This window comes from Akebia trifoliata, chromosome 3 (assembly GCF_017979445.1).
Source record: "Akebia trifoliata isolate Shusen 1 chromosome 3, ASM1797944v1, whole genome shotgun sequence".
In the NCBI taxonomy this organism is placed as follows: domain Eukaryota; kingdom Viridiplantae; phylum Streptophyta; class Magnoliopsida; order Ranunculales; family Lardizabalaceae; genus Akebia; species Akebia trifoliata.
The window spans coordinates 47,836,457-47,859,967 of record NC_141377.1 but is presented as its reverse complement, the minus strand read 5'-3'; the positions used below and the strand labels follow the sequence as shown (position 1 = coordinate 47,859,967).

General features: G+C 33.9%; 1 protein-coding gene across 1 annotated transcript; it reads right to left on the bottom strand.

The window, feature by feature from the left end:
• Window positions 1-1,963: 1,963 nt before the first annotated feature.
• LOC147407516 (endonuclease/exonuclease/phosphatase family protein) lies at window positions 1,964-17,364 on the bottom strand. Its single transcript, XM_086436143.1, has 11 exons — window positions 16,878-17,364; window positions 13,759-13,870; window positions 13,402-13,641; window positions 11,991-12,073; window positions 10,529-10,644; window positions 10,287-10,367; window positions 8,729-8,929; window positions 8,413-8,564; window positions 4,196-4,905; window positions 2,981-3,180; window positions 1,964-2,161 (listed from the first exon to the last, which is right to left on the bottom strand). The coding sequence occupies exons 1-10, from the start codon at window positions 16,983-16,985 to the stop codon at window positions 3,103-3,105; spliced, it is 1,881 nt and encodes a 626-aa protein (XP_086292269.1). The 5' UTR covers window positions 16,986-17,364; the 3' UTR covers window positions 1,964-2,161; window positions 2,981-3,102.
• Window positions 17,365-23,511: the final 6,147 nt, after the last annotated feature.

Here is a 23,511-nt window from a genome sequence, read left to right as displayed (position 1 = left end):
CTCAAATCAATACTACTAATCACGTTAGACACAAAATACAAATTGGATAATGGTCGTTTGAATGATTCATCCCTCATCCTTTATAAGTTGATGAAGGCTTTTTCTTGAATGTTCTCATAGCAATTCATAAAACTGGAATATACACCAATCGAATGAATCCAACAGACAGAAAGATAGACGAGTGGCGAGATGGGGGTTTATTGTGAGATGATGCCAAGGGTTTTTTTTTCTTTTTTCCCAGTATTTGTACAAAGTTCTTGCTTGTATTTGGACCAATAAGATCAGATGATTGGGTCCACCTAAGGTATGGACATTGGTTGAACATTTTGGCCGTTAGGATCAGTGCACGACACATACCTTAGGTGATTATTGACGAAGAAAGAAAGATTACTTTATTAATTAATCTATTTATAAAATTGGCCGTTGATTTTAAGAAAGAGTGACAAATAAATAATAATCATTTTGTTTCATTATATCATTGTGGCAGCTAATGAATAGCAAAGATTAAATATTGCTTGATTTTTATTAAGAACATGGTGGGCCATACCTTTACCATTAGGTCAAAAAATGGTGCGACTAACACTCATCAAAGCATTAAAGCATTCTTTATTGGCTTGGCTGTATCACACTAATCCCTAATGCGACAATTGTAGGGGTTTTTCCTCACAATTATTTAAAACTAGAGATATTTACCAAGCACACCTGTCTGTTGCAATTTTATTACAAAAACTCTTGTACTTCGTCAAGTTCGTTATTTGAACAAATCTTATTTTATAAAACACATTACCATTATTAACTTAGTAAGATTTCAAATCATACAAAGAGTTGTAAGGGCTGTTGGGTCCACGTGTATTATCAAATTAGCAATCCAACGAAACAGACTTGTAGATTTCAAGGCAAATATGTTTGTCCGTAACTAATTGTATAAATTTAAATTTTATGATGAGATGTCCACTCCAAGGTTTGCTCGGTAACAAACTTGATAAACTGAGGTTTGTTGGATAATAAACTTCAAAATGTAAGGTACCCTTTAGAGTTGTCCGTGCTTCAAGGGAGTTTTTGTTATAATAATGCAACAGTTGGGTATGTTGTAAATCTCTCTTAAAACCATAGTAACAAAATTATATTTCCATAATTATTTGGTGAGGGTTTCAATTCAGGTAAATTTCATAAAAAAAAAAATAGAGAAAATTTTGGAGACCATACAAAATATTTTATCGGATATGTTACCAAAACCTACCATCTTCAACCTCTTTCTAAATCCCTTCTCCTTAACATGTGAATGTTGAAAAAACTAAAATTACTGAAAGGGAAAAATGTTACCATATTCCATGATCTCCAAATTAATCAACTTACCCTTAATTTAGAGAATTTTACGAATTTAAAAAGAAAATTGAAGAATTTTGTGATTATGCTTAAAACAATTGTAACACGGCCCATTTGTATACACAATGGTACTTGGGATGGGACATCATGGTGTTATTCAAGTCTTCTATTTTTTTGTGGAAAATAATTTGAAAATTTCATATTTTTTGATCTTTTAAAAATAACTGTATTTTTTTTCATCGGTAAGCTGGGGCTATGAGAGATTGCACTGATTAGTGGTTTGAGTGATGACCAATTAGGTTTGGCCGCTGTCAAAGCCATATCACAAGTTCCAACTAGCTCAGATGCAAAAGCATCTGTTTGAAGAAAGATGATGCGAAGAACATCATTGAAAGCTGAACTTCAAAGCCAAAAAATTTTGTTTTCTTTGTGAGGATCCATTTACAGGACTATCGGTCATCACCAAATGAAAATCGTTTCTCGACAAAAATAAGGAAAAACAAAATCAACAAAAACATTAAGATGTACAGAACTTCCAATCCAACAGAGAATAACATAAATAATGGTCCATCAAGAACACAATTTAGGACAGGTATACTTCGAGAGATTACAGACCTTCACAGAATACAACTTGTGATAATGCACAAAAGGTCATGCAGCTTCCATTGAAGAATATACAAGATTTTACAAAATGTGTGCATTCTACCTGGAACGCCCGAGGAAAAGTCAATGAAGCACACAGAAGGAATATTTATCAGAATCATCTCTGTTTTTGCACAGATTTTGAATCCGTTCATTTAAAATAATTACAATTTGTTTCAGAATTAGAAGGTCCCTGGAAGAAAGCAAGAAACATATTTTCATTAATAATCTCAACCTTCCCCTATGCACCCGTACCAGAAACAAAATAAGCAGAGCCATAGAAAAGTACAGAATTGAGAATTAAAATCGTAATTAATAAAATCATGGCAAGTTTCCCTTTGAGTTGTTCTTATAAGATGGACCATAAAATAATATAGCTTAACAATCTCTGATACAACTGTTTGTGTAAATTGGGAACCATATAACAGTTACATACAGAATCAGATCAGAATAGATGATGCCTCCAATTTGTTTTAACAGAGAACTAGCAAGCAAATAGCGAAACTTGAAAAAGGGTGGAAGACTTAGTACTTAATGAGTTCATTGATCTCTGAAGCTACTGTCATGTGTGTACCTTCTACTGATTTGTGCCTAACAGGACTAGAGGTTCCAAGGATTGTTATGGAACCTAGGTCTTCACACTATAATGTTTACATTTGCATAGGTATTTAGTTAGTAATTTATGCAAATTATAGTGCACACGTTTAGTGGATAACATTATTGAAGGCAAACTCTTAAAGAACTCAACCCATGATGAACCTAGTGACCAAACCCTTTTGGCCAAAACATTAACACATATTTATACCTTACCACTTTTTTGTTGGGTTACCTATGACTCAACCAAATACCTTTTGTTGCAACAAGTAAAATTTCCGAACACAAGACAAATATCTACAGAATGCCCCCATGAATCTCCATCCTAAACACTGATGCTAAACACCCCCCCCCCCCCCCCCAAAAAAAAAAAAAAAGAGTTATGGAACAAATTGCAGAATATTTTAACTCGGCATACCTGCCAATGAAAACAGCTAGGGGTAAATTGGGAAATTTTTCCATGTAATCAGGACAGCACCCCATATTATTACCACCCTATAGATAGGCTTTGAAAATTTGAATTCAATGCTCCAACAGAGATCATCTTTGTCTTTGCCCAGATTTTGAAGCAGCCCACTTAAAGAAATCGCAACGTGCTTCTGGATTTGATGATGGTCCCTGGAAACAAAATAAGTCTTCTAATTAATGCATATGCTCTCCATCTTACCTGTGTTATGCAGATGTACACTACTTCAAACCTCATCCGTCAAAGACAAGGTATATTTGACTTGTTGATAACAAACTAAATATAAAAGCTTTAACTTCACAAGTTCCTAATGGTACAAGGTTCATGGACCAAAGTCTGAAACTCGGAATCACTAGAATCTTACACATTACTTTTGATGTTCCTAAAACAGAGACTAAAAGCCAGTTTCAAACCCATTAAATCATTTGCAAGTCACAAACCATTTCCAAGGCAAATCTATCTAATTTACAGGTACTACGGGGCAAGTCAACTGTAGTGATTCAGCCATTTAATGACCCATTGTACTAAAAACATCCATAAAGTGAGGAATCCACGTTCAAAGGGCCGCTAAATAAATGGCGATAAATTATCACTAAAAACAATCTGAATTGCAGTGACAATTAGTAACATCAATTGCCAAAAAAAATTAATGGAAGGAAAACTCAATTTTGGCACCATCTTTACAATGTTATATATCAAATTTGGATATAAAAATTAATGTGCACTAATCATGAGCATTCATGAAAAATCAGAAGTTTATAACAGGAAGCCATGAATAAGGAAACAAAATAATACTAAATCTACTAACAAATAAAAGACTTCATCTGATTTATGTAATTTGTCTAGGTTTTTCAGTTGTTCTCCTTTACATATATTATACATCATCAACAAGCCCAGAAAGACTTTCTCATCCTTCATCATTTTCTTTTAAGAAATTTTGTTAGTCAAAAGTACTGGTTTATCATCAACCTTGAGCATGATCCCAATTTTCACTATTGGAGATTAAAACAATCTGGTAAATAACAGTAGCCCACATAAAGATTCTCATAAAGCTTCTGTTGAATAAGTTAGCAGCCTCAAACAAACCAATATGATCACATGTAGTGAATAGAAGCTAAAAATGTCAAACAGCATGCTGAATTAAATGCAACAATGAGCATAAACTACCTCAGCCCGACGGCAGACATAAAATTTACGACCTAGGTTTGGACCTTCTTTCTTCACTATCCGAGCAACACAAGGTTCACTGTGACCTATGCAGAGAGGTACACTTTTATGCTTATGCATGAGCTGCTGAATCCTTTGCCACTCGAACAGTGCAACATTATGTTTCTCCTTTCCAGAAGAACAGCAAGCATTTACATCACCTTGATCCTCAGTAGATGGACTAATGTGGAACTCATCAACATTTCCCACAAAAGCTTCTTTAGGGGAATTCGGCTCCTTTGTTAAAAGAGAAGATTCAGCCTCTCTTTCTGTGATATCTTCTTGACTAAACGAGATACCAGGGCTAGAGTGGTCATCATCAACACATGGATTGGGTTTTTTCTGGAAATAAGATCCCAATGTGCGCTGGGTAGTATTATGTTTTGCTTTTTTATTGGTTTTTGGTATCGATTTCATTGTCTCACTTTGTAACATAACCATTGCATTCTTCTTGGCAGCCACATTGGCAACAACACTACTTCTAACATTTAGATGTTTGTGGTTTGAAGTAGCAAGGTTTTCAACTGAAGGAGAGTCGGATAAACTGCATTCCGGGAATGATGATTTTACAGTGTTATTGCAATTTTCTGCCGCGATGTTTCCATCGAAAAGTTGTGGAACTTCATGGTTCTTGACTTGGGCAGCTAATTGTCTTTTTGAAAGCAAAGTCACTGCATGAAGAGCAATTGCACAATAAGCTAGAGAAAGTAAATAAAAGATAAATGTTGCACACAAAGTAGAATACTGCATCATTATGGTTATTGACAAGCATTTGGAACTCTCATTGAAAATGTAGATGAAGCCGCCAAACAATACGACAGAAGTACAAAGTAATAATAATATCATAAGATTAAAAAATATTTCCACCTTGTGTTCTTTTTTTCTCTTCATCTTGTTTAATAAAGAGAACGAAAATGGAAAAACAGCTTGCTTAGAAAGGCATTATCCAACAAGGGAACTTAGGCATCAATTTAACAGAGAGATGCTTTTATATATATATATATATATAGGGTGGCGTTCGGACGCCCTAAAGAGAGCCAAACATTTTTTCAATGTATGGGTTAGAAATTTCGGAATGGGCTGATTTTTTTGTGAGGATGATTTCTATGATGAGGAGATCATCCTCACCAAAAATCAGCCCATTCTGAAACTTCTAACCCCATCAAAAGTGGTTTACAAAAATGAGCTGATTTTTTGTGAGGATGATCTCTAACCCATTCCAAAACTTCTAACACATGCATTGAAAAATGTTTGGCACAATGTTTGGTTCTCTTTAGGGCTTCCGAACGCTTCCCATATATATATAAAGAGAGCCAAACATTTCTCAATGCATGGGTTAGAAGTTTTGGAATGGGCTGATTTTTTGTGAGGATGATCTCTATGGTGAGGAGATCATCCTCACCAAAAATCAGCTCATTCCAAAACTTCTAACCCTAGTTTACAAGTTGAAGAATCGTGGACCGTCCGATTTTTGTAAACCACTTTTGATGGTGTTAGAAGTTTCGGAATGGACTGATTTTTGGTGAGGATGATCTGTTCATCATAGAGATCATCCTCACAAAAAATCAGCCCATTCTGAAATTTCTAACCCATACATTGAAAAAATGTTTGGCACAATGTTTGGCTCTCTTTAGGGCCTCCGACACCACCCTATATATATATATATATATATATATATATATATATATATATATATACTAAAATAGTATTTAGAATTTTATACCATTAGTATATATTTTGACCATTCTACAATTTTATACATTAATAAGATAATTTATAGCCACCATGTCCAAGTCACATGGGTTTGCAACACTTAGGAGGCTAGGTGACAAGCTATTGCAGCATCATAGTTTAAAATTAGGTGTGGTGGCAAAGACAATAATGAACCTTCTTCCTCAACTTAGATGCATGTTGAACAAATAAAATATAAAATGATAAAAAGCTAGAAAGGAAAAATTATTTTGATTGATGAACTTTTGTAGATGGCGTTTCAAGTCCAACACAAAATCCCAGGGCTAAAACCTGGACAGGCTGTGGAAACTACCAAGCTGGAGTACAATAGAGGAAAATGGAATGGTCTCCTTTTTTTTATGGGTAAAGAGAATTTAATTAATGAAAAAACCAAACGGGGTGGCCACCCAACTACAAACGTCTCAGGACAGCAAAACCAGGAAAACGCAAAGCTAAACAAGAAAAAACCCTAGAAATCACAGATTGAATCCCAGCTAAACATAAAGTCTTCCAAAAAAGTTCTTTTGAATTCTTCAAAAGCTCTACTCCAATAAAAGATCAAACCCACAATTTCACAGACCACTTTGTCAAGCTGCAGTTCCTTTCCATAAAAAACTTTGCCATTCAGCCCAAAAGCCAAAAGCCCCATCATATGGCAAAGTGGGTTAAAGACCAAAGGATTTGTTTCCTGCTAGTGCTTGCTTGTAGGTGCCAACTTTGGACCAACTAAAATAACGAATGAAGGAAACGCCAAGAAACATTAAAGAGTGAGAGAAAGTGATTCCAAACCTTCTTAGCGAAAGAACAATGAATAAGTGATTTGATGATTCTCCGCTAGACTTGCATAAACAGAAAAAAGAAAAAAAAATTGACTGAAGTTATACCCCTGGCCCTGATGATGTCTGTAGTCAGAATTTTGCCAAGGACCACAGTCCACAAAAAGAAAAACCTCGGGCTTTGGGGATCAAGGCTTCATTATCCACCATTAAAATCCTATCTGTACATTAAATGTCTGAGCTCTCATAAAGCTTTACTATCAATTTTAAATCTCTAAAGGATCTCCAAAATTAATTATAGAGACAATTGTACTTAGACAAATATTTATTGTGAAAAATAACCAATGGGTATGAGTGTTTGGGGGGTGGGTGGGTGGGTGAGGGTGGGGGTGGGCACATAGATGCTTAGGTTCAATTTACACCCAGGTTTTACTCCTTGTGTTTGGGATTACACAGAGCTCATGTTACCATGAAGACCAACCTAACAAAAAATTAGTCCATTTCCAACATTCCTAAGTACTGATCAATGAATGATGATTATGAAGTTGAAAAATCTAGATTGAGCAATTACGCTATTGCATCATACGGATGCTTAGGTTCAATCTACACCCAGGGTTTTACTCCTTGTGTTTGGGCTTACATGAAGCTCATGTTACCATGAAGACCAACCTAACAAAAAATTAGCCCATTTCCAACATTCCTAAGTACTGAACTATGAATGATGATTTTGAAGTTCAAAAATCTAGATTGAGCAATTAGAATGCTATTGCATCATACAGATGCTGATGTCCAAATAGACTATTTTGGGAGATGATATCAACATGGTGGGGGCAACTATGCAACTCATTGTACGGTTGGGTTGTTCAACATGATCTCCATGCCCCATTGATAGTTACATCACTGACATGTATCAGGAACATTGAGGCTTGAGGGATATGTTACATAAAATAGTTTAGTTCATTTTGCGTATAACATGGAAAGGATGTGTTTACATGCACTGTACTTAAAAATCATATAACTCAATACAAAAATAGCTGGAAGCAAGATATTTAAATAAATTGACATTTCTAAAAGAAAGTGTATCAGCAAGTGTTCTACACATCACAGTTGAGTAAGACTTAGGTGTTTGACATGGAAAATTCTTAGAAATTAGTGTCCTTATTACATAGATCGCACTAACAAGTAAATTATCTTTTGTGAGGAGATACATAATGTTTAGACCAACATTTAAAAATTTGTCAATCCCATTTGAAATACAACCGAATCAATTTGACTTGACTCACGTGGTGGTTTAAGATCATCTCAACCCAAAAACTAGTTTAAGAGAGTCCCCTTAATTTCAGTGCTTCAAAATCCTCACGTGAGATCTTTCAGGTGAAAAATAATATGGACAAGTATCTACAGAAACAAAAAGAGGTTTGAATGACAATCCTCTCTCATTTGTATTTTTTCATTCCTATTTTCCTTTCTGAAACCCATTTTTCCTTACTATCTCCTTGAAAAAAATTCTTTAAAAGCATGGGCTAATATTTGATAAATGCTTCGTAAAATCCAAAGATAGGTATCGAGTTAGTTGGAAACATCATGCCTGTAAAGGTAGCAACGAAATCAAATACTGCATTATAGAAAAATAAACTTGTTTGATGGAAGAGAAGGAAAAAAATTACTCACCAATGGTCTGCTGGAAACCATGAACCTTGGGAACATATCTGGCAGCTAAAGACGGGGTGCTGTGCTCTGGAAGATCAGGTATTTCCCTCAAACTAACATAGACTGGAGCATGATCAGAACCTTCCAATTTGATGCCTCTCCCTCCTTTCAACCTGCGGATTTGACAAGAAGGGAATGATACACTCTTGCAGTGTGAGAAAGCACAAATCTTATCGGAGGAATATGGTATGCATCCAAGCAACGAGATCCATTTAGGTTATTTCTTGGATCCATCCTGACCATGCAATCTAATGAGTTAAATAATTCTAATATTTACCAAGGGATATTTTCAGACTTCCACCGCTTAAACTGAGTCAGTATGTCACATTCATTGACATGGCAATGTACGAAATTATGTCCTTGTACGATGTTATTTTGATGTAAGCATGGACCAGCTACGAGAATATGGTCGATTCTTGATCCAAAATTGAATTCTTCTGCACCAGTTTTCACGGCCCAGCATGTGTATGCATCTTTTCTGCAGCATCACTCAGTCCAAAAGCATGATCAGATGATAAGGAAAAGTATGGTAGACTCGCAACACATTATTATCGATGGATGGTTATTACTTTACATGTGCTCAATTTGAAAAAAGATAAAGAGAACTATTGGTTGCCAAAACAAATTACATTAAGGATAGTGCAGAATAACAGAAGCATGAGAGAATATATCATTACAATATAAACAATGTCCTTGGAATTAGTGTACTAAATTTCTGGTTCAGTGTTTATTTGGAACATTCTGGAAATGGAAATATTTAGAAACATCGATCAATGCAGAAAAATATTAATTTTCTTTTTAATAATTATACATTTTTCATGAAAATGATGGAAAAGATGGGATATGTTGAGAGAATTTTCATTGAATTTGTAATAAATGATTAAACACAACAAAACACAAACTTAAGTCATTTAACTACAATAAAAACTATATGGATTGTGGAAATGAAGATCGGTTATGATATTACACATTGGCATAGGTGTCTATCTAAGAGCTAAACAACCAAACCAACTATCCTTCACATTGAAATGAGAATAACGTCACATTAACTATACAAACTTTAATATCAATATAATAAAACACAATGGTTGTCTTCCCAATGTTTATCCCCCATAAAGAAGGGTTCATATTCAGTCTCACATGTATCTCGATGAAACTTTCAATCTTATTGCCTTTTCTCCTTTCCTCTTTTAACCCCTTTCCAATAAGCCAATGCATGCGGATATCATATATAGCCGCCTAGTAAATGGATATTATATATAATATACATGTCCTTTCTAAAAGCAATCTATGATTTTGTTATTTTATTAGTGTTATCAATATTTTAGGAAAAATCATTTCAAAACAAATATTTCAATCAAATTTAATTGTTCATCGAAATATTTCCACCGGAGTCTCGCACTTTTATACCAGAAATTTGATTAAAATTTGGTAAAAAAATACAATTGATCAAAATATTTCACAAAATGAATGGTTTTTTGCACTAATATATATAAAAGAAAGTATCTGTTAAATTTCAGGAAACCTTCTAGAAATCAAATATTTCAGTATAATTCGTGGCATATATTGAAATTAAATATTGTGCTCACAATTCATAATTTCCTTACATATGATGGAAGTTATTATTAAGCAAAAAAGGAAAAAAAAAATGTAAATTTTCCCGGCCTGCCACAGAAGATATGAGAATTAACTGTATTATACATTAAAACTTGACTCATTAAATCAATATTCATCAATCAATTGGAAAATTATAAAAAATCTAAAACAAACAACAAAAAGCACATGATTTCGGTATTTGGAATAAATAACAAGTCAAACAGGATAGGAACTTATACCGCTCTGGATGCTTTGCTCTAAAAACATCGAAAAAAGGGCCTCCATATTCCACAAGTAAAGATCTGAACCATTTCCGGAATCTATAATTCATATCACCAATAATGAAGGGTCAATTCAAGAGGAAGAAATTCTTGTTTTGCTCTACATCTTTTTGGTATGTTAAAAACTAATAATTCTGTCTACTGAATACTCAAATGTATTTTTCAACAATAAAGTAAAAAGAAATTGCATAGTAACTCACTCATTCTTCTCAAAATCTGGGCCTGCATCACAGCGATCTATAGCAGCAGGAGCAATATTGAGATCACCAACAACAAAGACCCTTCTTCCTTGTCTTAAGAAAGACTCCCATCTTTTCTATGGTAAAAGATGATGATATCAATCAAGCAGCACTTTAAATGAAACAAGAATTGACATTTCATGAATTGGTTATTTCACACTAATAAAAATAGAGAGCTTCTATTGCAACACCAAATTTTACGAAGAGCACCCCCAAGATGTATGCTAATTCTTTGGTGATTTCATACGAATTGGGGTGCTCTAAGCAAAATTTGACTTGGCAATAAAATCTCTCAAAATATATGATTGAATCAGCCCTGTTGCTCCAGAAACACAGGAGAAATTGCAAACTAGATATGAATCAATTTTTCATGTAGCTTGAGTTGAGTCAAATAAACTGCAACCACGACAACTAGCAAGGAAGCCGTTATGGCTTATTATCTAAGATGATCCTAATGAATTTCGAAGAATTAAAAAATACATACATAATTAATGTAATACAGGTGCTTGTCTACATAACAAGGAGACAAACGTGCAGCAAAGTGTCAGACACACTGACCACAACTCTGATATGCCGATGCTTACAGTTGTTCCACATGTTGGAGATTTTCCTTGAAATACCTTAGTTCAGATTAAATGGACAATATAGAAAGGGTGTATTTATTATATAAGCTTATTTAATATTATATAAACAAGTAAATAATAGCTGAATAAATATTAGAGTAAATTAAGATATTTTTTAGAAAGTTTGTTTGCATTTGTCTGACACACAAGTGTGAAATCCATCTAATACAGCAAATTCATAGAAAATGAAGTGTCCTTGACACATAAGTGTTCATCAAAAAGAAAAAAAATCAACCCGACCTGAGAGGATCTTCTGATCAACCAAAGATCATTTCAATTCCATTAGTAGTGGGATCAGAATTTCACATATCGATCAATTAAAGAGACAAGCAAACATGTCTTTGAAATATATGTGCATACATCTCTCTAACAAAGCTTTTCTTAGCCTAACTGTGTATATTGACATATGTATCCAAGAAAAAAGAAGAAGAAAAAAAAAACTGTTCAGTGAAGATGTTATTCAATATTTGTAAGAATCTACAAATGATTATGTACTCCAACTGCTGTATAAATAAAAGCATATTGGGTTAGATTTATGTAATAAGTTGCATCATGCATGCATCAACAATCCAAACTTGGGAACTCTGTATCTAGAGCATCCCAGTCATTGGTCTTGGCATCACCCTCATTATAGACAAATGCCAATACACCATGTCTGTGGCTTTAGAAACAATTCTCATTGGGAGATTGTACAAGATGTAGGGATAACAACAGCAATTAAACTGAGGCAACAAAACTTTCTCTACATATTAGCGAAAGAGCCAAAGAAGGGAAAAAAACAAAAAAACAAACTAGGTTACCTGCAATATCTTGAAAAATAATAGCTTGAAATTGATCCTTTCTGCATCTTCCCAAACAGCAGGTCCATAGATATTGAAAAGAACTGCCAAAATGTCAACTATTAGCTCCAGGTATGTGCTTAACAGCTAAATCACCACTTAAGCATACAACAATAAAGGCATTAGAGAATAGAAGCATTAGAATCCATATGGGTGGCATTCGGAGGCCCTAAAGAGAGCCAAACATTTTTTCAATGTATGGGTTAGAAGTTTCGGAATGAGCTGGCTTTTTACAAGGATGATCTCTTCACCAAAGAATCAGCCCATTCCAAAACTTCTAACCCCTATTTTGAAAAATGTTTGTCTCTCTCTCTCTCTCTCTCTCTCTCTCTCTCTCTCTCTCTCTCTCTCTCTCTCTCTCTCTCTCTCTCTATCTATATATATATATATATATATAGGGTCCCGTTCGGCACCCAACCATTTACCCAACAGTTTGCCCAACATGTTTTGTCCTACATGGGTTAGAAGTTTTGGAATAGGCTGATTTTTGGTGTTGATGATCTCTATGGTGAGAAGATCATCCTCACCAAAAATCAGCTCATTCCAAAACTTCTAACCCCATCACAAATGGTTTACAAAAAATGGACGGTCCACGATTTTTCAACTTGCAAACATGGGGTTTGAAGTTTTGGAATGGGCTGATTTTTGGTGAGGATGATCTTCTAACCGTAGAGATCATCCTCACCAAAAATCAGTCCATTCCAAACTTCTAACCCATGTAGGACAAAACATGTTTGGCAAATTGTTGGGTAAATGGTTGGGTGTTGAACATTTCCCATATATATATATATAGTTAAAGCATTATATTAATAAAAAGAGGTTGAGGAGACCATCCAAGAATACAAGAGAAAACTAAAAACTACAAAGAGCACAAGGAGTCCCACTTAAAGACAAACTCCTCGAAAAAGACCCCTTTAAAAGCCACATCTAACTTACACCAATAGTACAAAAAACCCAAAACCATCTCATGGAAAGACGCCAATTTTGCATATTAGTATACTGTTTATTTTTAAAGAGTTGCTATTGGCACCACAACTTTTACTTATTACACCCCAATTTCTTAAATTGTTTATCACATCCTAATTAAAGATTAAAACATGTCATTTAAACATTAGAAAAGTTTGATCCAAGTTATTACTTCAACATTACAAAGCATTATAACACATTCAAACAACTCCAACAGTTGTTTAAAATTAGGATTATGCTCATATAAAATCCTAAACCTAACAAATAAAAATCTAAACAAAAATGAGAGAGTTTCTATTGCCCAAATTTTACTTATTCACAACCATTGACTTATTTTTTATTTTTTAATTGGAGTGTAATAAGTAAAAGTTGGGGTGTTAATAGCAGCTCTCTATCTTTAACTTACCGAAATGTCCATGATCAGTGATGATACAACGTCCCTCACTGTCAACTTTGAGAAGGTCCTCATTAGTTAACTCCTCTAAACCATCCACTTTCTTAGATACTTCAAGCAGGACATTCTTTTTCATGGCATTTTCTCTTTTAGAATTTTCAAGAAGGCCTGTGAAGCCTTCCTCTGCTGCAACTGGTAAAGCCACTTCATTGGTAGAAAATGCTGACTTTACACGGCAAAATGTTGCAACACCTAGGAAAAAAATTTTTGAATTCAGGCGAGAAAAAAGAAATATACAATTGGAGAAGGTAATTCAATAGCTCAAAATTGTAATTGTAATGTAAGCAGGCTCCCTTTAATGAGGGTTACCAGAATAGCCACTGCGTCCTCTGCCTGTTGTACAAGTGCATGAAAAGAAAGTTTCATAGCCCTCCGCCATAATCATATCCGCCGTCACTTCCTCTTTTGATAACTTAGTCTCCTGTCGATGTGTGTATAGTTAGTGTTGGTGTGTTGGTAGTAGTGTGTGTATAAGTGAAATAAGCAATTCTTTTGCTATATGTATATAAGAGGACTAGTAGAGCTCATTAGCTTGCTAAAGCATTCATAGGAATCAAGTTGGTACCAAAGCCTTCATTCCAAAACTTCTTTTTCCCGTGCTTTGGAACAAATTTGTCCAAATGACATTTGCGTGAATGTGTGTGTGTGTGTGTGTGTGAGAGAGAGAGAGAGAGAGAGAGAGAGAGAGTAAATTATTTTAGAGAATATTTTTATTGATTGGTAACAATAAAACTACATTCAAAAGAAAGGAGAACAAAAGAAGAAAAAAGAGAGTCCAACAGGAAAGAAGAGAAGAAACCAGGCTACAATAGCCAACTCAAATAGACATGTATGAAATGTCCAATGACGAAGCCAAGTGTAGGATCTCTTTGACCATATGAAAGATTCTCTAACAGCTCTTTCTTACTAAAATGTTTTTTTTTTTTTTTTTTAAAAAACACGCACAAATAGCAGCAAATGATCCACCTTTAATTACAATATTAGTTAAGTTGAATATTTTTTACAGCATTTTGCTCATAAAGAAGAGATAGAGCTTAGGCCTTATTGGAATCACAATCCCCGATAGGACATGAGTACACAAATAATCTCCCCTTGGAATTCTACCCCTAGCACGTGATGTCCTCTAGTTAGTAGTCTCAAAACAAGTATCATAAGTTAGCTATATCTTGCTTTCTCTCCAAGAACTCCATGCAACCTGAAAGTCTCAGGATGAGGCCAAGGACCAAAGACCACCTTCCAATCTCTCAAAATATCAATAACACTAACTATTTCAAAATCTTTCGAAGGAAGAGCCGAATGAGAAGTCATCACCCTTAACCCTCTAACGTTGTGTTTGGATTGAGAGAAATCAAATGAGTTTCTCTCCATTTGTCTTGTTTGGATAGTTAAGTGGGGGAGAGAAGAGAAAAGAAAAAAAGATGAGTTTTCTCTCTCCAAAAGTGGAGATATTAGGAGAGAAACGGAGAGAAGCCCTTTTAAAATATTTTATAATTCCAACTCTATCCCTAAATCTCTTTTAAGACATTTTAAAATTCCAAAGCTATCCCAATTTCTCTCTTGTCAATCCAAACATGGTGGAGAGAAATTGAGTTCTCTTCTCTCAATCAAAACAATGGTGTAAAAGATTATCAAGAGCCAATAAATTTATTTCCAATTATTCTTTGATTTTTTTTCTTCCCATATTACCAATAAATTAACATGCAAGGATCTTCTCCAATACACACGGTTCTGAAGTAGAGATGACATTGAGAAACAACTATAACCCCAAATGAACCAGATTCCATAAACAACATAGATGAAGAATGAAGGGAATATCTTATCGAGGAATCGTATTTGTTTCAGTAGATACACTCTTCAGGCACTTGAACCCACTTGGATCACATCTAGACAAATAGAAACAGGGCGACGAGCAATGACACGATGAGCTCATCGTGGGAGAAAAATCTGGGTACGTGTATTTCCAGACAAACCTGTTACAGTAAAACTTGCAGACACACATATGGGTTCAGGGAAGGGATCGATAAAAAAAAATTAAAAAGGACCGCGTGTATTTCCAGACAAACCTGTTACAGTAAAACTTGCAGACACACATATGGGTTCAGGGAAGGGATCGATAAAAAAAAATTAAAAAGGGCCACATTCCTTGACTCACCAAATCTAAGATTTTAGGGACGAAAACCCAAGAAAACTCCACTGTATTGTATTAAAAAAATGCTTAATTGATTTTCCATCTCCCATACTTATAATGCTAATATGAAGCGAAATAGTTTTATTGTACATCTTTAGTGGATATCACAATTATTAACTATTTTTAAGAGTAGTTATTATCCATGCAAAGTCTTTTTCTTAGCAATAGATTTAAAGAAGGATTGTGGGAAAGATACCAATAGGGCAAGGGATCAAATTCTGTAGCTCTCACCTGAGAAAAAGATGACCTCGATTAACTTTTCGAGAAGAGAGATTACTCCTCAACGTCCACCACTTGAAGATCTCTTGGGAATCTAATATTCCAAGAAAGAGCAAAGAGAGATGGATAGACTACATCTAAACTGCATGCATTCTTCCAAGTGGACAACTTCTTCAAAAAAGGGGAATTCCTCAAGAAGGCATGCACTCAACCAAACCGTCTATCTGAGATTTGAATCAATGCCCTACCCTATATCATCACAAATATTTATATGATAAAACACAATGGTAGGGTCCACTTCTGTGAGATAAATGCCCCATCATCTATAGTGACCCCACTTTATTGTTTTCATCCTCCCCCTTCGACTTTATTGTCTTTACTCTCATCCTCCCCCTACTCCCTTCCCTTTTTCAATATTACCCCTCTAACGTTACAATCTTTCCTCTTTTACCCCTTCAACCTCAAAGATTTTTTAATAATACCCCTCTCATTTTATTATTTTACTTCTTTTACCCCCTTAACCGCCAAAGACAGCAGGGGAGAACTCTAGTATATATATATAGGGAATGAACAAAGAACCCAAAAACCAAATGTTTCCAAGGACTTAAAGCACCTACTTTATAATTAAGGTAGCAGCTTCACCCAGTTTAACTCATGTCCCATAGACTTTGAATCATGGAAAACTAAAGGCTATTAGATTTGTTATTAATATCCATAACCTCTACAAACCCAAAGAGCTGGATTTTTTTATTTTATTTTTTCACTCATCCTCCCTAAATGTAGGATTTCCTATAAATGTAGCGCATTCTATTTCTACCATATTGGCTACTTTTCCCCAAATTCGTCAGAAGGCCCAACATGTTGGAAATCAACCTCAAGCACTTCAAAATGCTTTCTAGTTAGGAAATTTATACAAAATTAAATTCACAACTGATGAATCAGAACGCCATCATCAAACATAAAGAGAAATAATGGAATTTATCCGTGTGCGTATGTGTGTGAAGGTCTGAAATTAGGGCACCTGGAAGCAGATGATATCAGCTTGGAGGGAGTTGAGTAATTTGAGGAGAGAACCATGTTGAGAGATTCGTTGTCTCAGCCCGTTCACGTTGTACGTCACTATCTTCATCTCTCTCTCTCTCTCTGCAACAATCCCTTCTCATGGGAGGTCGGGAGGAGACATTTCAAAGACAAGATGTTGGCAAAAAGGCAAGGTACACAGTCCACCTCAGATTGACGCCACAATAGTATCTCATGTCCTCGAGATGAGACTTTCTCTGTTTCCAAACTGAGATTCGAATCCAGTTTTTGGATTCAGGATGATGAATACATGTTTGCAATCGACTTCTTTTATTGATCTTGGCACGGTCAGTATCGTATGAATGGATTGGGTTCGGGTTAGATCGGGTTTATCCAATGATCCAATTATGGGTTGGATCAAGATACTGGTTCAATTGGGGCAACTGAGAATTGATCCAATCTAATCTTCCATCTGATTCTGACGTATCGAAAGCAAGAGAATACGAATCGTGATGTCCAGTCAAACCAACACTAATAGACAGACCCTATGAGATACAGAGATGAAGGAACACAAATTTTAATTTATAACTTCCAAATACAGATAGATGAGCTTTAATACCTGTCGATGGTCTATCCATGGTTTTTAAACTCGGTTTTGCGTCGCATCTCGTCCAGCCTGATATTGAGTCATCTCGGACGAGTTTTTCAATACGTTTGAGACGTTCGTAAGACAAATAAAAAAACTGAAGTCCTAATCTTGGTAAAAAAAATACCTTTGTGAGTTGGTCTCGTTTAATTTCGATATCGAGTTAACTCGGATGATACATCTCAGTCTCAAACGAGTTTTAAAATCATAGGTCCAACATTCCAAGCTCAAAATCACTAATGCTCTCGTACATGCAATATCGCAATCTTGACAAAATTTAGAGAAAATTACTTAAAAAGACCCTGACAGAGGACCTTCTTTCTTAATAGTCCATAAGTTTTTGACGATTTCTTAATAGTCCATTTAATAAAATTTTCTCTTTCTAAATAGTCCCTATACCTCATCTCCCACATTTCTCACTATTGAATGTCCTAACCGTTCAAATTCATCGTTTTCGTTTAAAACGTTGGATTTTTGCCCTCTCAATTCCGTCGGAAATTATTTAAGAAGGAACAAAAAATCATTTTTAAGGATTTTTTCACCTTTTTTTTTTCTTAGTTTTTAGATGAAAAGCAATCTAGTATGATTCTTTTGGGGTTGAAATCATCTATACAAATCATTACATCAAGTTATTAGTTGATATTTTCATATATTTTAGTTTAAAAAACTCAAAAATTGAAAATGGGTGGGTTTTACCAGTGGTAAACAAGGCAATAAATGGTGGTGAGTTCGATAGTAAAAATTGTGAACTCGACAGTAACGAGGGATCATTAAAAAAGAAAAAGTTTACTAAATGTCCTATCAAGTTTACTGTGCAAAACTTAGGGACTATTTAAAAAAAAAACCCTTCCATAAGGGTCTTTTAAGTAATTTTCTCAAATTTTAACATTATATTATAGAATTGACACCATTACAAGATTGTCGTGGGAGATTACTATTGTTTTTCTTTGTAGACTTGTTGGGAGCGATCCACACGACATATTGTTTATATTTCAAAATATTGATCTAACTTCTATTTTTTATTATAAATAGTTCAATTTCTAATTTTTATTGTAATTTCAATTCTAATGTAGAGTTGCTCTTTAATGCTTCCCACGACTAAGGTTATGTTTGGATTGAGAGGAGTGTAGTGAAAAGAAACTCAATAAAAGAAGAGAAAAGAAGGGAAGAGAAACTCAATTTCTCTCCACCATGTTTGGATTGACAGAAGAGAACTTGGGACAATTTTTGAATTTTTAAATATCTTAAAATAAATCTAGGGGCAAAGTTGGAATTATAAAATATTTTAAAGGGATTTTTCTCCATTTCTCTCATCTTCTCTCCACTTTTGGAGAAAAAGAAAACTCACCCTTTTTTTTTTCTTCTGTCCTCTTCTCTCAAATTCTTTTCTCTTCTCTCCCCACTTAACAATCCAAACAAGAGAAATTCATTTATTTTCTCTTATTTTCTCTTTTCTTCTATCCATTTCTCTTAATCCAAGCACAACATAAAGGAGAAACATGTGTATGGAATGAGATCCTTTCAAGATGGTGAACCTAAGATAGAATATCAAGATATCATGGGTAGAATTTTATCAAAAATCGATATTAAAAAAATTAAGATAGAATATTTATCACCATGACAACTATGAGTGAGGTGCATGAATTCATTTTATATGGAAGGTGTTAATTAACCTTCATAGTGTTGGATTCAACCCATGATCACTCCTTTCATTATATATCTATTCGAGGTTGGCAACATGAATCTCGTTTGGAATATACACGTGTGAGCTTCTTGTAGCTAGGGTTGCAACTTGGGCTGGTTAAGTTGGGTTATGGATCATCCCGCAACCCAAATTTGACAAACACCAACCTATGTCCGTGCCCAACCCGACCTCAGACATGAACTACTCAACTCGAACCCAACCCAAGTCGGGTTGGTTGGGTTAATTCATTCCTAATTAATACTACTATAGGTAATTTTGCATTGATAAGGTTTATATAAACATAATTGTCATGTAAAAAAACTTAAAATTTACAATTATTTTTTCAAAACTGTATTTCAAAATTTTATATACATAAAATTATAAGCAAATTTAAAGAATAGAGAAGCACAATATGAAGATTAACTAAAATAATCATTTTTATTTATTGTTAATCACAATTTTCAACAAAAGAAAAATATAAAGTTGTATTATAATCATTGTAAGACAATATGCATGGAATTACCCATAAACAAAAGCATTAATAACAAATTATTTATTTATTTAATGAAAATAATCACGTTAGTTTTGATATATAGACAAACAAAAGTGTACATATTGAAATATGAATTGTGAGTGCCAAAGAAATAAAAACATTTTTAAATTATAATCATATCAAGTTCGGGTTTGGGCAAATCAGATTGGCCAATACCTAGGCTCACATCCAATCCTATTTGAGTTGGATTCAATCCAACGGGTTCGGATTTGGCCCGCCCAAGTTGCAGCCCTACTTGTAGTTTTCCAAGGTTGAACATTTTTCTTCTTTCTATTGCATGCATGAATGTGTCCAAATTTGTAGATGATGATATTATTTAAGAACGAAATATATGTTGAAATACTTGGTAATCTCTATATTCAGTCAAACATATCATCATCATCTTCGACGCAATTATTTGTGACTAATATTTAATATTGGGCTTCCCGACATAAATGGGATATTTCCAAATGAGATTGCATTATAATTGAGGGGTCACTGTTCTTTTATCCAATGTGTCAACCCCCTCACCCACACATACACCCAATTTGCCTCGGGATACACAAGAAAAGATTAATTGTTATACGTATCATGTTGCAAATGATATATAGTTCTATGATGAGAGCATAGGGGGGCATGCGTCAGAGGGGGATGTTAGAAAATCATTACACAAGAAAATTCTACGCGTTAGATGGTTGTGGTTATTTGCTTGCATCTAATAATGAACATTTGAGTTTGTGGATGAATTTTCAATATTGTGCTATGAATGGTTAATATCTCGAAAATAATACTATAAGAGCACAAATTTTCCCTTGAAAAGGAATAGAATCATGATAATCTAACTCTCTTTTTTTACCCTTCAGAATCCTTTGCTTCGGGATACAAAATGACAAAGATTTATAATTATGTGAACTGCCAAGTTAGAGAATGTACAAAAAAGAGTGTTAGATTATTATGATTCAAAGGAAAACGTTGTCATCCCATTGGGAAAATGTTCTCCTTGATGTCTAACTTAATGGATGTCTTCGCTTTCAAGCTCATGCCAAGAACCCTTGATTTTTTATCTTCAAAAAATCTAAGTATATATATCTTCAACTCATCAATGTTTAGGCAAAAGAAATTTATTTAGTACCGTGATTTTCTCTCTTTCAAGAAAGAAAATGCTCTTGTTTTATTTTGCAAAACCTTATATGGAAAAAAAAAATATTTATTTACTTTCTTCTCAAAGGTTGAAGAAAATACATTTTTTAAGAAAAAAAAAAATCAAGAATTTTGACAAATATTTGGGGACCGGAATCTTTGGGATCATTTTATGTTAAGTCTCGTATGGAAAACCATGATCAAGAGCTATGTTATCAATCGATTTGAAAATGCAGAGGCATCTCAAATCTTCACGAGAACTCAGACGTGTGTTTCTAAATTAATCAAATTTACTTGAAGATAGCCCAGTAAATAAGAGTTCTCACGAATCGAGTACTTTACCACAAAAGGCAAAATAGGAAAAAAAAAAACAAAAAAAACAAAAATAGAAGGATTGTAAACATGAAAAGGCAAGCAACTTTACTAATGGGCTGTGATATTACGACACCATCATCTTATGATTATCCTAAAATTATAAAATCAAATCATAAATACATAAAAAAGGAAATTTATGAACAATTACATAACTGTAGAAGCCCACAGGCCTGACTCATCTTCACAAAACCGACTTGGAAGGTGAGGATTGCCCCAGGTTTAAATATAACACAAGGTCATGATACCCAAGCGATATGGGACTATCGCTTACACTCCCTCTTGTGTCTAACTTGTCTCCTACATCCCTATGATTACCCGTTTTGATACCATGTAGAAGCCCATAAGCCTAACTTATCCTCGCCAGAATTGCTTGTAAGGTGAGGTTTCCCCAGGATTTATATATAGTAAAAGGTCATGATACCCATGCGATGTGGGACTATCGCTCACAACAACCACACAATTTATTTAAGGTGGAAAGAATCCTAATAGATGTCAATGAAAATTAAAGATATCCCTACACATTCAAGCTGATGAGACTAACATAAAATAACTTAATTTTTTCTCACCTTCAATCTTGGTCAAAAACTTTGAAACTCTTGTCGGCAATCTAGAGATTTAATCTCCTTCAACCATCAAACCTCAAGAATAAGACCAGGTTTTGATGGAGGTTGAAGAACTTTAATAAGTTTTGAGAAGAAAAATTATAATATGTTTTTAAGAAATCTAATGAGTAGAAGACAAGTTTAAAGAGTTTTAAAATTATCTTAGAGGTTGAAGACAATAAGATAATAGAAAAAAAATTAAGGGAATTATGTAATGGAGTTGAAGATGGGGACACTTTTGGCATTTTATATTTGCCTATTATGCAAGACTGAAGCCAATGGTTTATGTAAAAAATTTGGAAATATAGGAAGTATCTCTAATCTTCGTAAAGTTTAAAGTGTAGGAGTGTAACTCGGAATTATCCTTTGTTATTGCTTCATTAGATCCATGTCAATTTAGTATTAAGGAAATTACTTAAAGGACCCTGGCAGAGGGATTTCTTTCTAATTAGTCTATAAGTTTTAGGATTTCCCTAAATAATCCCTAAGTTTTGTTTCGATTTTTTATGAAAATCACCCAATGTTCTTTTGATCCGAAATTATTTACATAAGTTGTTATGTCAAGTTTTTAATCGATCTTTCCATGTATTACAGTAGGAAAAACTTAAAAAATAAAAATTGGTGTATTTTACTAACGTCAAACTTACCATTTTTTATTGTTGAGTTCAATATTTTTATTGTAGTTTGACAATTTTTTTTTAAATTAACAAATTCAGTAATACAAAATGTTGAGCTCGACAATAAAAAGTGGTGAGTTTGGATACTATATAAATTTTTTGAAATCTTAACTTCATTATTCATTTTTGTTTTAATATCACTAAAATAAATTAAATAATACATCTAAATATTCAAAATTAAAAATATATCGTTTCCATCAGTCATTTATGATAATAAAAAAAATCATAAAAAATGATTGGAATCGTCTTTGAAAAATCTAAATATGTAAAAAAGATGAAAAAAAAATAGTAGTTTGGATATTTCAAGAATATTATAAAATGAGATAAGATTGAGAGACCACTAAGAAGTAAAAAGTTTACTAAAATGGACTATCAAGTATTGTCCAAAACTTAGGGACTATTTAGATAGAAATCCATCCACAAAGGTCCTTTGAATGATTTTCCCTATGTTTATATGCACAACAAGATTTTTATTTTTTTTTTAAAGAAACCTAAAATAAAGTTGGCCCCATCATAACCTCACACCTTGCACACGTCAATCAAAGCATTCCACGCACTTTCTCTTATATGGATTTGATCAAACTAAGATATCCATTTTAACTCACAAATGAAAGTCAATATAATTTACGTATATCCCTTGAAGTTTTGGTGAATATTTGAGATATTCTGCATTTTCAAGCTGAGGAAATGACGCTTGACTTGATCTTCCATAAGAGATTGACAATAAATAATATAAAATAGCTACGAGTGGACATCTCTCTTGCCAAAAAATTAAAAATAATAATCCTTCATTTTCTCTGCAAAAAATTTCATGTCTTTTAATGTTGAGCCCATTTTCATAAATCGCACCTTAATCCCAATTGATTACCACTCAAACAACCTTTCATTGATTGACTCTAAATAGGTTCGATAAGGAACTAGTGAATGAGTCAAATAGTCATTTTTTATTTTTTTTTAAGAAATTTAAAGTCACATGACG

What these genes read in the sequence shown, in the direction of transcription:
- LOC147407516 (XM_086436143.1), bottom strand. Translation starts at nt 16,985, where the DNA reads ATGAAGATAGTGACGTACAACGTGAACGGGCTGAGACAACGAATCTCT. An exon ending in CACTGATCATGGACATTTCG is followed by an intron (nt 12,074 to 13,401) that starts GTAAGTTAAAGA and finishes ACATTTTGGCAG; the next exon opens with TTCTTTTCAATATCTATGGA. An exon ending in AGAGCAAAGCATCCAGAGCG is followed by an intron (nt 8,930 to 10,286) that starts GTATAAGTTCCT and finishes GTGATGCTGCAG; the next exon opens with AAAAGATGCATACACATGCT.